This window comes from Brassica oleracea, chromosome C9 (assembly GCF_000695525.1).
Source record: "Brassica oleracea var. oleracea cultivar TO1000 chromosome C9, BOL, whole genome shotgun sequence".
NCBI classification, from domain to species: domain Eukaryota; kingdom Viridiplantae; phylum Streptophyta; class Magnoliopsida; order Brassicales; family Brassicaceae; genus Brassica; species Brassica oleracea.
The window spans coordinates 41,153,517-41,168,352 of NC_027756.1; the positions used below are offsets into that span (position 1 = coordinate 41,153,517).

The following is a 14,836-nucleotide window of genomic DNA, read 5'->3' on the forward strand; positions in this document are numbered from 1 at the left end:
TGTACGTGCTCAGTCGCTACGTTGCGACCGAGCTTCGGGGAGAGCTCGGTCGCAACGTAGCAACCTTGTTCGAGTCTTTCTCCTATTTTTCGTGAATATGTTTTCTTCGCAAGATTCTTCGTAAAAATAAATCTTTTTCTAAGATTTATTTTTCGTAAAAACGTTCATGCCGATTTTTACGGACTTTCAGGCATTGATTCCGTCGTGACCGATTTTGACCCCAACAATTACTACAGAAGCATGCCTGCCTGATAGGCAGCAATAGGGTTAAAAATGATATTTTTATTTTCCCGGTTTATTCAAAATGCGAAATGTCTAGTTACCTAAAATTCGAAATGTCTAGTTATAATAGATGCAAATTCACTTAGTAACTCTACAATATTTAAAATAACTTTTCTCCCACCCTAAAAACCAATAGAACAATAAACTAACTGTAACACATATCAGAAACAATTACATTATTGTATTTCAGTTTCAAGTCTATAATACAGAATCATATTAATTTAGAAATAATAAATTTACAAATAATATATGTATTACAGTGTTATTAAATAAATATACTGTTATAATAACACTTTTTCCAATGGATATATCTATAAACTATTATACTAATAATTTACATGAATATATTATACATTATATAACTCTTTTACCTTATTTTTTTTTAATATCTCCTTTTGACATTAAAATTATTTTTTAAAAATATCTCTATATATACACACTTTTTTTTAATGTGTTGAAGTAAATTATGACAAATTTTCCATTTTCAGCTATTATATATATATATATATATATATATATATACTTTTTATTTTTATTTTATTTTAAATGCCACACTACACATCATAAGAGTTTTTTATGTCTAGAACCTTTTTTGATCGAAGTATGGAACTAGTAAAGTCGGAACTGGTTTTATTTATAATGTGATGAATTAATATTTTGAAAATTAGTTTAGTTATAATGTGAACAAATGGTAGAATCGTTGAACTGCATCGAAAGTGTGGATGGTAGAAGCAAAGGCAGATCGTCTGCTTTTACACGGATAAAGACAAAAAAAAATTATCTTTAGCCGGCCTCCTGCATTTTTTTCTTAGAAACATAAAAAACTGTGACTGGTGTTTGCTGTACACAAATGCAGGACATATGCCACTATGTAGGACATCTGCCAATGATCTGTGTCTCCATTTATACTCTGAATTTGAATGAGATACATGATAAATGCAGTATAAATGCAGACATAAATGATATGCAGATTGTTCTGTATATTTTCTCAATCAACATAAATAATGCAGAACATATTATAATATTAAAAAATAGTGAGACATGTATGCAGGGTAACTTATGTGATAAAAAAAACGTGTTCTGCATATAAGAGGAAAATATGGGGTGGTCCAACACAGGTAGCTAATGCATGCTCCTCTTTCCTTGTGTTCTTAACAATTACTTTTTTCCTTTACCTCTAAATACTTCATACTACTCTACTTTTTTTTTCTTTAGCATATCAAAAGTCCACTAAAGTTTAAGTTTTTTCTATTTTCGTTTTTTAAATAAAATTGTAAGATGAATTTTCTTATACAAATATATAAAATGACATATTTATATATATTTATAAGAAGAATCAACAAGCAAGAGGAATGAAGGGAGATATTTGTTGTATTAGATGTGGAGCTGAGGAGGAATCAATAAATCATGTGTTTTTGAGTGTTCTCATGCGCGTCAAGTTTGAGCTTTGTCAAAGATACTGTCTAACCCAGTCTACTTTCCCACAAGTTCACTATTTACAAATATGGATCATCTTTTCTGGAGGGTACTCCCGAAGATGGAAGATCATAATTTTGCATGGATACTATGGTATATTTGGAAAGGAAGGAATAATAAGGTTTTTAGTAATTTGGATATTGACCAAAGAGATACACTTAAGCTTGCAGAACTGAATCAACACTTTGGGCTGAGGCCCAGGTGATTAAGACTACGCAGGCTCCACCACAGAATGAGGTTTTGAATCGGCAGCCGAGGGTTGGTCGTTGGTGTTTTATAGATGGTTTCTGGAAAGATAAAGAACCTTATTCAGGTCAAGGATGGTATAGCATACTCGAGGGCTTTCAGGGATTGATAGGTGCAAGGAAAACTAGGGCATGTCTTTCACCTCTTCATGCAGAGATGGAAGCTTTGATATAACCAATGGCATGTATGAGGAATTTACATCAGTTTAAGGTTACTTTTGCTACGGATTGTTCTCAATTGGTGAAGATGGTTTCGGAACCAGAGGAATGACCGGTGTTTGAGAGTTACCTGCACGACATAAAGCTACTGAAGACACGTTTTACTAGCTCAGAGATCATTCATGTACCCCGGACGGAAAATCAAAAGGCGGATAGTCTAGCAAGATGTGCTAGAAAACAATCGTCTTTCGACGTTCACATGGATGCAGAGTTACCGGTTTGGTTCGCAGAGTTTATATGAGTCTGTTTGTTGATGACAAAAAAAAATATATAATAAATTTTATTAAATTTCACTAACACATATATATATTTAATTTACATATGAATTTTTTTCTTTTTGTATAAATTTTTATGCACATTATTTTCTGTATAATATTAAAATATATAATTACACTAATAATTAAATATAATAGTTAGATAAACAGAAAACATATAGGCTACAATTGATTTTTATTGTTGTTGATAATTAACATACAATAATTAACTAATATATACAGGAACTACAATGTCATTTGATTATATTTTTATAGAAATAAATTAAATAAAATCATACATACTATTGATTGCATGTCTTTTTAAATTTAAATAGTTAGTTTTACAAGCATTTAATTTTTTTATTATAAATCGTATTCATTCTTAGATATATATATATATTATAATACTTTCATGTATTTTCAATATTGTGTTTAACTGATTTTTCAAGTTATGTCATATATATACATCCAATAACATAAGTTAAAATAATTGAGGCACATAATAAATATTTTTTAACAATTTATTATATGTACTATAACACATGCATGAATTTATTAAAATAATAAAAACTATTGATACGAATTTGTAGTTTTTTTTTTGTTTTAGATATTTAACTTAAAAGTTATTGTTAACTCGATAAATTATTTTAACTGGTTTGATCTGCATTTTTTCTGCATGATTTGCATTTGTTCTGCTTGATATGCATTTTGTGTTTGATTTGCATTAATTTGATCTGCATTCCATTCGAAGCTTCTATAGTCATCCAGTGCAAAAACTCAATTATATCTTATTTGCATTATCATACAAGACTTTTTAGAAAAAAGTAAAATAACATTGAAGTCAATTATTTGGACGTCACTTTTCAACATGTGACATATAGCTTTATGTTTCGTTGCGTGTACCAGTAGACAGTAGTTAAAAAATATTCTGAACTCTAGTTCTCATCAATACTCTAGTACTCACTCCGCTTTTTATATTTGATGCTTTAAGATTGTGTAATTAGATTAAAAAACATTTAATTTTCTAAACAAAAACATCATTAATTATTTATCTAACTACAATTTAACCAATAATAAAATAGAAATTATAATACCATTGGTCATCTAGCATTAATTAGTAATAAAATTTACATAGAAAATTGAAAACGTCAAATAATTTGGTATAAAAAAATTCCTCTAAAACGTCAAATATAAAAAAACGGAAGGAGTATTTTATTAATTCAGTGATAAGGATTGATAATCTGAGAGACGTGTATCTTTAGTTCTTTACATGTTCTTCTCTTCATTCGAGAAAGAAGTTCGCCTACGAAAAGAGCTGGATCTTCTGATAAATTTGACGGAGAAACTATTTTATGATTAAATTAACTGTGTTTTAAAAAGAAAATTATATTTTTGGTCAGTGAGATATTTAAAAACCGGTTCTTAATTTTTTTAGTTAAAAGTCAAGAGACAGTTTTTTATATTCCGCTAAGAACTTCATTCTAAGAACCTTCCGTTAATCATGCTCTTATATTTTTTTAGCGGCTTTTGTCTTTTTCCTTCCACTTCAGATTCAAATAAATTATTATCAAACGAAATTCTACACCACTCTCACAAGCCTAACGTCCTTGTTCTTGATAAAGCCTATCACCCTCTGTTGACACCAGACTCCAGTTAAAGTGCTCAAGAGAAACCCAAAAAGATGTATTCAACGCACCAGAGAAATCGTTGTTGAGAGAAAGTTCCGTAAGATATCTCCAGTGAGGAATCAGGTCCACTACATGTGAAATAACTGAAGATATCTTGGAGAATTTTTCTCAACAACAGTGGCTCTAGGTGTGAGTTCATTGAAGCGGAATGCGTCAGATGTTGAAACCTGAAGCTCACCGGAGCTCCAGCGAGGCAGATCGGAGATGAAACACAAAACTCGCCGGGACACAAGGAGGACGGTCGCGAGAGGAGAGTTTGGAGTGGAATTCGATCGGCCTTAGAGAACAGTGAGTTTCCAGATCTGACCGGTTAGGAAAGGTAGCCATCAGTTAAAGGGTTTTGTATCTTGATATGGTATGTAAAGCTTTTAGGATTATTGATCTAACAAATGTAAGTTAAAGGGTTTGCTTCAATCTTTTTTTTTTGTTATTTGAGGAATTGTGAAAAGAATAAACCCAAGAAGAAACGATTATCCCTCCCAAGAACAGGGGGCGCCGTCGTCGACTTCTCGTTACTGTTCCGGCGGTGGGGTCTCTCGACGCCGTCGGGAGCGGTTCATCTTCGGATTCTCTTGTCTTCCTCGTCGTTTCTGTAGTTTTCGCCCAGATCTGCGGAGCCTCCTCTCTCGCTTGTGTTGAGATGGAGATCCGGTCGGTTCAGGTTCTGTCGACATCTTCTTGTTGAAGGTTCGTGGTCATGAGCTAGCCCCGTCAAATTCATTTTGGGCGGGCGTGTCCAATTAATAAATGGTCCAACCGGACAAAAGACCAATTAGTACATAGTCCAATTGGGCGAAGACCAAATGGACAATGGGTGTCCATGAGCTTCATAAAACATAATTTCATGAGTTTAACAAAAGAAAACATAGCTGTACAATTTAACCCAAAAAAACAGTTTTATCGTTAAAATAAAAAATTAACTATTTTGATGGAAAATGTAATTTCATTATTTCGACGGAAAAAAATATTTCATAAATTTTGACGGAAAACCTAATTTCTTAGGTTATAACACATTATATATTACTTAGGTCTCTTTGAATTCTGGATGTGCGATAGTTATCCCTAATAAGAAAAAAATTCATATGTTGAATTGATTGCTAAGTTGTAACGCTCTCCGGCCTAAGTAATATATATGTTGAAAAAATTCATATGTTGAATTGATTGCTTAGTTGAATTCTGGATGTGTGAAACAAAGCGTTTACAAAGAGAAAAAGAGCGTTACAGTTGTCGACGTTTCTTGAACTGAGACTCATGGCAATGTGGGTCAAGCCAGTCTCTTGAAACGCCTTTTGACACATTAGTTCCGTTCTCAACCCCGCCTACAAGATCTTTTCCTTGAGCTTCTACTTAAACCTCTGCTTCCTGCTCGATGCGTTACCGTCTTGTAGTTGCGAAGGAGGAGCTCCTCCGTGTGGTCCTAGGTGGATGTTATCTTCAGCTTTAATCTACAAAAAACATTGAAAGAGAGGTAGCTTCTTAAATACCTTTGACACTCCTCCTCTATGGATCTTTTTATTTACGGAACAAACCAATCAACCACTGACTTTAGGAGAAGATGTATCAGCTTGTGAATCATCATTAGCATTCTCTTGTTCAATCTCCAAGCTTGGAATCACAAACCCATCAGTGTCTGTACCCAAATCAAATGATCGATTCAACGTTTTGCAATTGAACAAGCTGATGCAGAGATTGAAACAATGCTCTGAGAGTCACAAAGCATAGATTTTTAACTTGTGCGTCAACAAAGGCATACAAGTTTGAAGATTCGAGAAGACTCTTATAAAATGGAATTTAGGGTTTCAAAGCTTGGAGAATGAATCAAGAACACGTTGGAGAGTATACGGTCACATGAGTAGACTTTGAGATAAACAAATGTAATCGAACGATTTTTAAAGAAACCTAATTAACTTAATACATGTAATGTGTTGAAGAATGGTCGGATCCGGATTCGGTTATTGCAATGGGCAAGGTGGAAACTAAAGTATACTCGAATGCTATTTTTTTCTTTTACCAAAACCAAAAAAAAAACCTATTGGATGTTCAAAAAAAAACTAAGAATGTTATTTTGTAGAATACATCATTTCAGAAAGTTAAATAATAATTATTTATTCTATTAAAAACATAGAATCAAGTGAAATTAAAATTAAACAAGAGATGTTATTACATGTATTTTAATCATTTTTATATTTATTATATCAAATTAATAAACTACAATATCTAAATTTAAAATATTTTATTTCCTATTTCATTACAAAAAATTTAAATTTTGTTATTTAATTTAAAATAATAAATTAAATATATTAATATTATTTCAGTTTTAATTTCGAAAACAAAAGAAAAACAATTATTTATATATACATATATATTCAATAAATAATAAATTAATAAACCGTATATTATGGGTATAAGGTAATTCAGTCCAACTCAATTTTGAAATAACCGAATTGAACCAGACTGGAAAATGAAAGATATTTGAATAGAAAACTTAGAGCATTATTAACCTCGGTTTCTTAGCCGATATTCTTGACTCATGATTTGATTTTTTTTTCGTTTCAGCTAAGAGACGGTTCTTATATCTCTTATTTAAGAGACAATTTTTAACTTTTCTTAGTTAAAATCTAAGAAAAAAGTAAGAATCGTCTTTTATCCGAAGCTAAAAACCCAGTTAAGATACCAGAGTTAATGATGATCTTAGACCATCTCCATCTGGAGGTTTAGGGAGAGATTCTTAAGGAAAAAGGAAAAATAAATAAATAAAACATGTTGTAATAACAGAGAACCGCTGCTAAATTAAGAGGATTTAGAGTTGGTAAAAATCACATACGTGGCGGCTTGGTATTGGCTTGTTCCTTTCACACGAAGGGGAAAAAATTGTGTCTTCTTTCGTCGGTCTGGTCTCTCTCTTCTTCTTCTTCGATATTGTCGGAGTCTCTTGGCCGGTTCTCTCTCAACGACTTCGTAGATGAAGTTTGATCTGTTTCATTGTTGATCGATTATGTCTCTCCCTTCTCCGATTATATCTCTCTCTTCGTCGATTATGTCTCTCTTTCTTTCTTCGTCGGTTGGTCTCTCTTTTTGTCGTCGATTCTGTCGAAATCTCCAACAGAGATGATGTTTGGTGCTTCTCTTTATTCGTCAAGTCCATCAATTGATTTTCATGGAATAATGTGTCTTCGAAACAAACAGACATATGGTAGAGAACCGACAGAATTGTGGAAGAGACATAAAACAGAAATAAGAAAAATAGTTTATATTTTTTTACTTAGGCCGTGGGAAGCTAAGTCCATCATTTGATTTTCATGGAATACTGCGGTAGAGAACCGGCAGAGTTGTAGAACCGAAAATAAGAAAAACAGTTTATATTTTTGTTTGCATATACGTACCTAAACTTGGTTTGGAATATTTGTTTAAATTTTATGAAATCTAATAATTTATGAATTTTTTAATATTTAAATTTAATAATTTAATTTCTAAAAAGAAAAAAAAAAGAAATTAAGAACTTCATAAAGATTTTTTTTATTGGACCGGTACAAAACTAATTTCATTAGTAGGGATTCTAAACTTTATAAAATACACAATAAATTATTAAATTAATTTTAAGAACTCACACTTTAAGCAATGGAGATGGTTTTTTAGTACCAAGAAATCCGAGCTTCAGCCATCTAAAACCATGAACCGAACCGATCTTGAAAAAAATCGAATCCGATTTTGGTTAAACCAAGTAGACAATGAACGCCGAAGCTTACATTTTCCGTCCGATAACCCAAAACCCCTTTTCGCTGTTTAAAATCTGTGAAAATGTACTTTTATCTCCGGCGACGAAGAGAGTAATAAGCAAAGCTCTCGCAATGACCGAAGCTCCACGCCATCGAGTAGCTGCGTCGGAGATTTTTCCTCCATTAACTCGGGCACACCACAATCGGGAATCGGCTCATTTGTCTGACTGTTCTCGCAAGGTACTGTCAAAACCTGCTTCCTTTTGGTGTTGGAAGTGCTGGTAAAAGCCTGTTGATGTGTAACAGGAGCTCTCTTGGATCTTCTGACATAAACTGGTGTGTATAGTTCACCTAAAAAAAAGCTCATCTTAATGGGATTACAAGCACAAGAAGCTTATCCTGAGCTCTGGCATCATGCCACTGATGGTGATTATTCAGGTATCAAGCAACAATATATAGCAAGTCAAAGGGCAATTTGGCCTCTAGATTTGATAGGGTGGATGATGATCAACAGGGTAAAGTGCAACGACTCAGAGTTGGTGGTAGGCCCCCAGGGTCAGCTATAATTCTTTCAAGTCAGGTGATGGAACAGCCACAGTCTGCTACTGTCATGGACTGAGAAAGCTGGGATGTGGGGAAAGCAGTCGCGCTTGGTGGAGTTGAACCTCCAGAGCAAAGTTTGTCACACACTTGGATAAAACAGCTACAAGGGAGAATTCGGATTTAGAGATTAGTGGAGCCGAAAATTGGGTCAAACAGCCCGTGACCAAGTGTCAGAAGCTTTACTGCTTGCTTGGAGAAGCTTTAGTCAATCTGGTGCATTTGAATGTTTTTGCTCAGCAAAAGTAAATCTATAGAGTGACACATTAGCTAAGCATTGGACAACAAGAAGTAGAGGTGCTGACATAGTGGCTAGGACTGTCATATCTGCACAATTGGTCGAGAAATGTCTTTGCTTTTTTTGCTCTATCCAAATGCCATGAGGAGTTGTGTTGTAATTTGTAAACAGAGTACTCACCTGGATCTCACTGTTTTCTTTTTTTTTTTTGTCTGTTTCCTACTTGTTGCATACATAATGAAACTCAGAAAATCTCTTTTAGCTCCACATTATGTATGCTCGAAAGTAAATCTCTACATAACAGGTAATGAATGAACAAAAGCAAAAGTCTGGAGTAATCTCATCTATATACACTTAGTTCATGAGCACGAGCTGAAATGCTCACAGTCAAAGTCACAAACGACTCTTGACTAAACCAACCACACAAAAAAAAACATCCTTTAGGTAAATTTCTAGGATGAAGTCAAAGTCACAAACGACTCTTGACTAAACTAACCACAAAACAAAAGAAGACATCCTTGTGAAGTGAGTGTTACATGCCCCACTCACTAGGTAAATTTGTAGGATGAAGATCGTTCACGAACTGTTGCTTCCATTCTTCACAAAACCTTTTAACTCCATCTTCTCCGGAGTTCTTTAACAGATTATCAATGATCTGTTTTTCTACACTTGTTTCATTTTTTTCTTCCTTACAACTCATCAACCCAATCTTTCGAACTCCTTCCAAATCCTCGCGCGAAAGGTTGCTTCGGCCATAATGCCTCTCTACGATCTAACACCAATTGAAATTATCACAGTTGGTTCATAAACTAAATGTTTGAGTGAAACTATTTGACACGTACCTCCATGTATTCCTCACGGCGAGATTCTGGAATGGTCGGCCTATCCAAAAGCGCTGCTGCAGCTCTTCGAATATTTACATATTCTTTAGCTTCAACCATTTTCTGATGAGAAGATTGGGAGACTTCACATCTTGAACTCATTGTTTTCTTGTAACGCTCTCCAGCTTCTAGAGCAATTTTCTGACACTTTTGACACAGCCACACCATATCACGAGACTGATCCATTTAATTAAGTGTCTCTGTGAAATATTTCCGGTATGATGGTGGTACTATCCGGTGACGATTCAATTCGATCCCTTCTTTGCCGCAACTATTACACAAATCCTTTTTCTTCTCAACCTTTTCAGGACCACCCAAAGTTTCAGTCTTCAACTGTAAAGCATATTCTCCATGAATTTGAGTCTGTTCTGCAAGCCCCATCTTCAGATACCACTGCCCTTTTCCATGGTTACACCAAAACTTCAACGTTCCGTCACTCTCGTACACAGCAACGTCAGGCTTGCGTATAGGTATCTGTGATACCTTTGAAGTTTGTTTTCCACTTTTTTTCACGAGAGGGGAAAAAGGAATAATTCTGAAATTTCCCAGAAGAGAACAATTCAACAGATTAATCCCACACGTTCCATTCATACCCAGACACTTTTGAAGAATAAGTGGAAAAACGGTATCAAGAGCTACAGACTTGTCACTTATGATCTGGTTGAAGTAATCGTCATGATGACACAGGAAAATTGCCGACACCCCATCAATTTTCCGCCCTCTTCGTTGATCAGCATCATCGGTTGATTTAAACACATCGTATATGGTTGGAACTTTCCGAGCAAATTTAAGCATAACCTCATTAGATAACACAAATTCTCTGCTTTCATCGTGAATCCGTGCCTGAGAAAGAAACGAACATTAAATTAAAACGACAAAACTTATTTATGAAATTCTGAACTGAAACAATTAAAAAAAAAGCAAGGAAACTAACCATCAGATCTCTCCATATACAAAGTTTCCAAGCACGTTCACGACAATCATATTGTTCCCGATTAGCTAATTTGAAATCTTCTTGTCCTTTGGCATATAGTGTTAAGCACACTTTGTTGGACCGCCTAATAGATTCGTCATACTTTTTAACTTCTTTGAGCTCGGCAGTCAAAACATCTGCAATCCAAAGCAAATATTGCGTATCGGTTCTTGCATATCGCAACATCGTTGGTGGGAGTGGTCGCTCTGTCCAGTCACGAGTCTGCAGTGAAAGGTTTAGCATAGATAAGACAGATGATACAACTGAAAAAAAGACACACACACAATAAAATACACTCACCCGTAATGTCTTGTCCGTGTCTACATTACAAATAGTTTGTAGCAAACCCTCGAGTGATTTTTGAGGCTTTTCCAATAACAAACATGCCTGTAAAAAACCAAATTAGAAAACAGAGAAACCACATACATAAATAAAATTAAAAAATAAATAACCAACACAACAAGTGTCTACCGTGTATGTATCAAAGATATTGACCAAATAGATATGGAAATCCCTTTGCAGCCAAATAATATAATTTTGAGCCCCATGAAACACCTAGAAGCACAGACCATACATTAAATATTAAAATAAGCATCAGTGGGGTTAGATTATTCGACAAGTTGGAAGAAAGATTACCTTGCAAATCCTTGGATTACTGAAAATAGGACGAAGAAGGGCCATTTCATCGTGAAGTGCAACCGTGTCCACTAAGTAATCCTCTTCTCGTGTAGAAATCTTCAAATTTCAGAGAAATATCAAACATCAAAGCAAAAAACTAAATAGGACAAAATTTTGTAAACATTTATTAAAAGTGTAGTTACCTGCATAAGTGCAGTAAAACCCAAATACGATCGTAAATTGTGTTGCTCCGTGTCAACAGCAAAAACGTTTTGTTCTGCCAACTTGTTTGCTAGTTCCCTCAACTGCAAACTAGAATCGACCCACATGCAGTCCTTTGAAGTGTCCTCTTTGGTGAATGATGTCCAAAAACTATGTTCCGGAGGATTATCGATCAAGGCACCAATCTCCTTGCGAAAGGGATGACAGTTCTCTGTTGCAATTTTAGAAAATAAAAAAAGTTATAAAATATGTAAAACCGAACCGAGTTGGATTGAAACCGTACCTGTAGAGGAAGGCACGTTCAAGTGTTCAAATGGGGAAAATGAATTGTCTGCAAGGACGCACTTGAAAACGAATTGAGGCTTCCGCTCATAGCACAATGGCAAGTTCATTAAGGAATTGTCAGCTTTCTCCGGTTCCATTCTTGAAAAGCTTCGTTTTTTTCTGAAACTGGTCGGAGATGCCGAGAGATATCTTAAGAAAAAAGTAGATTAATGAGCGATCAACGTTAATATGTCAAAAAATCTAAGGTAAGTAATCATGATACCTAGTAGTGATCACTCTCTTCTTCACTGAAAATTTTCAAAACCTCTGTTTGTGAAACGCGTTGGAGGTGCAGACGTGAAGAAGAAGAAAGTAGCCGTTGGTTATTTTTTTATAATATTGTTCATATTTCTATTCTGATTAGTATGTTTGGGTCCATTTACATTATTGGGCTTCGTTTAATTAGTTAATGGGCTGGAAAGTGGTTTGAGGGATTTGTATTCGTTTCCGTTTCTATTTCGTCGGCTGTTGGAGACAAATAACGGGAGGACGTTGAAGCTACTTGAGGTTGAGATACGCCAGCTTTGCTCTGCTTCCAAAGAATTGCGGTAAAGATGCATCCTTTTTAATATCTGCTTGCTCGTATTATCTTGCATTTGTTCTTGTGTTGTGTGTTTTTGATTAACTGCAACTTTTTTCATATGTAAATGTTTATGTTTTGTAAGTATGTTGTTGAAGAAGCTTAGCTTTGTTTGTGAGCTGTAGGTTTTTACTTTGGGTATGTTGTTGTCATCAGTGGCGGATCTAGAAAATAAATACAGTGGGTGCAAAATTTAACATATAATTAATTAAAACAAAAAATAATATTTTATTAAATTTGCAGTAAAAAATCCAACAAATATGATAAAAAAACAACTTTTACAAAACAACTCTACGTTCATTCATCTTTTGAAATCTTTCTATCACTTTCTCATTTGAAATTGAGTCAAACAACTCTTTTTCAATAAAGCAAACCATACAATCACTTAGAAATTGATCTCCAATTCGATTACGTGCAGCTGTCTTCACTAGTTTCATTGCTGAAAAACATCTTTCGACACTTGCGGTGGCAACCGGTAAAGTTAAAACTAACTTTAGAAGTCTGTAAACCAAAGGATGTGCAATATGTTTCTGAGTTTTCACCATCAAACATGAAAGATCTCCAAGATTCTCCACATTCTTAAAGCTGCTCTAAAGATAAAAGCTCACCATAGCTAAAATCATCTGGATAGAACTTAGCTAATCTCACCAACTTCTCCTTGTCAAACCCATGGAATGAATAAATCGGACTTAAAGAAGCCATACAAATAAGTAGATCAATGGTTACCTCTGTAAAACGATCATTGGACTCTTGAATTTGCAAATCCAGAACTGTGCAAAAGCAGTTGACCTTATAATGATGCATATTGGTTATGTTAGTTCTCTTTCTTGGTCTCCTACGATCAACAAAATCTTCTTCCATGATAAGAATTTCAGCATCATGTATCTTACAAAAAGAAGCAACCTTAGCCATAAGCAATTCCCAACCATCATCTCTAAGCTTCTGCAGTTCTCGCTTAGTGGATTCTACCAGTGACACAGCATTCAAAATATCTTGATCTTTCTGTTGCAAAACCAATGACAAATTCGCAGTGAACCCCAAAATCAGCAACATTAGATGCAAATAGAACACACAATCAAATATGTGAAAATATTTGAGAAGACCATATGCTTGATGTTTCTTTACATCTTCTACGCCTTCATCCTGGATATACTCAAGAACTTTAATGGTAGTAGAAAACAATTCTTCCAACCTCAACAATGTTTTGTGATGAGAACCCCAATGAGTATTTTCAGGTCTTGATAAAGAACGTTCCTGATTTTGTCTTGTCCCAGTCTTAACATCACCGCTGCTGATTCTTTTTTTCTAAATCTTCACGTTGAATATCTCGAAACATATCTTGTCTCTTACAAGAAGTCCCAACAACATTCAACAATGTAGAAATCTTATCAAAAAAATAAGCAATATCAAAGTGTTTTTTTTTTTGCAACTGCCACCACAACTAGCTGAAGCTGAAGAGCAAAACAATGAACATAATATGCTGAACTAGTTTCTCTAGCAACCAATGATCTTAATCCATTGAACTCACCTCTCATATTACTAGCTCCATCATTACCTTGTCCTCTCACATTTTTAATGCTGATCCCATATCTAGCAAACAAATCATCTATAGCAGACTTTAGAGCTAGTGAAGATGTTTCTTTTACATGAACAACTCCAATAAATCTTTCTTTGATTGCTCCTCTTTTATCAACAAACCGTAAAACAACACCAATCTGCTCTTTATGAGAAACATCAGCAGACTCATCAACCAGCAAACCAAACACACCATGGCCAATTTCTTCTAAAATAGCTTGTCGTACTTCTTCTGCAAAGGAATGGACAATATCTTTTTGAATCACTGGAGAAATCATCTGGTTATTTCCTGGAGCATTATTCAAAATAACCTTACTTATAGCATCGTTTTGTTCTCCTGTGTATTTCACAAGCTCCAAGAAATTTCCTTTATTCACAGCCTCTTCTTTCTCAGTATGGCCACGAAAAGGTAATCCTTGTCGTAACAAGAATCTGGAAGCATTAATCGAAGCATTTAAGCGAATACGATACTCACTTTTCACCTTATCATCTTGCTTAAACAGAGCATGTACTATAGATTGGTTTTGATTCATCAAATCCTCACACATCTGAGCAGCAATAATATGAGTACTGTTGGGTGGTTTACCCATATGAGTAAGCAATCTATCTGGCTTATTCCAACTACTAAACCCTTCTTTCACAAATGCATCACTACCACCTTGTTTTCGTACCTCATCTTTAAATAAGTAGCAATATAAACAAAATGCACTTTCTTTTGATATGCTATACTCGAGCCAACTACCATATTGATCAAACCAAGCTGGATTGAATCGCCTTGTCGAACCAGATATCAATATTTGTTTAAATTTATGACCATAAGGTTGGCATGGACCTTTAGTCAGATATCTACGTCTAACCTCGTCTCTTTGATTTGCTGGATAATTCATTATGTCTTTCCTTTCACCGGGGTCAGATGGTAAATCATCGATATTGCTATCATGTACT

The 14,836-nt window shown here is 34.6% G+C and overlaps 3 protein-coding genes and 1 long non-coding RNA gene across 4 annotated transcripts; 1 reads left to right on the forward strand and 3 right to left on the reverse strand.

The window, feature by feature from the left end:
* Positions 1–7,800: 7,800 nt before the first annotated feature.
* Positions 7,801–8,930, forward strand: LOC106314009. The gene is made up of 3 exons (XR_001264561.1): positions 7,801–8,120; positions 8,187–8,318; positions 8,395–8,930. It is a non-coding gene; the product is annotated as an uncharacterized LOC106314009 (long non-coding RNA).
* Positions 8,931–8,982: 52 nt separating this feature from the next.
* LOC106314008 (exonuclease 3'-5' domain-containing protein 2-like) lies at positions 8,983–10,611 on the reverse strand. Its single transcript, XM_013751957.1, has 3 exons — positions 10,534–10,611; positions 9,561–10,442; positions 8,983–9,490 (listed from the first exon to the last, which is right to left on the reverse strand). Exons 2-3 carry the CDS (start codon positions 9,783–9,785, stop codon positions 9,251–9,253), a joined length of 465 nt encoding a protein of 154 aa, XP_013607411.1. The 5' UTR covers positions 9,786–10,442; positions 10,534–10,611; the 3' UTR covers positions 8,983–9,250.
* LOC106315027 (exosome complex exonuclease RRP6-like) lies at positions 9,786–11,834 on the reverse strand. The gene is made up of 7 exons (XM_013752806.1): positions 11,696–11,834; positions 11,394–11,623; positions 11,209–11,307; positions 10,873–10,959; positions 10,534–10,794; positions 10,243–10,442; positions 9,786–10,134 (listed from the first exon to the last, which is right to left on the reverse strand). The coding sequence occupies exons 1-7, from the start codon at positions 11,832–11,834 to the stop codon at positions 9,786–9,788; spliced, it is 1,365 nt and encodes a 454-aa protein (XP_013608260.1).
* Positions 11,835–12,895: 1,061 nt separating this feature from the next.
* Positions 12,896–14,778, reverse strand: LOC106315028. The gene is made up of 4 exons (XM_013752807.1): positions 14,634–14,778; positions 14,208–14,525; positions 13,845–14,036; positions 12,896–13,281 (listed from the first exon to the last, which is right to left on the reverse strand). Exons 1-4 carry the CDS (start codon positions 14,776–14,778, stop codon positions 12,896–12,898), a joined length of 1,041 nt encoding a protein of 346 aa, XP_013608261.1.
* Positions 14,779–14,836: the final 58 nt, after the last annotated feature.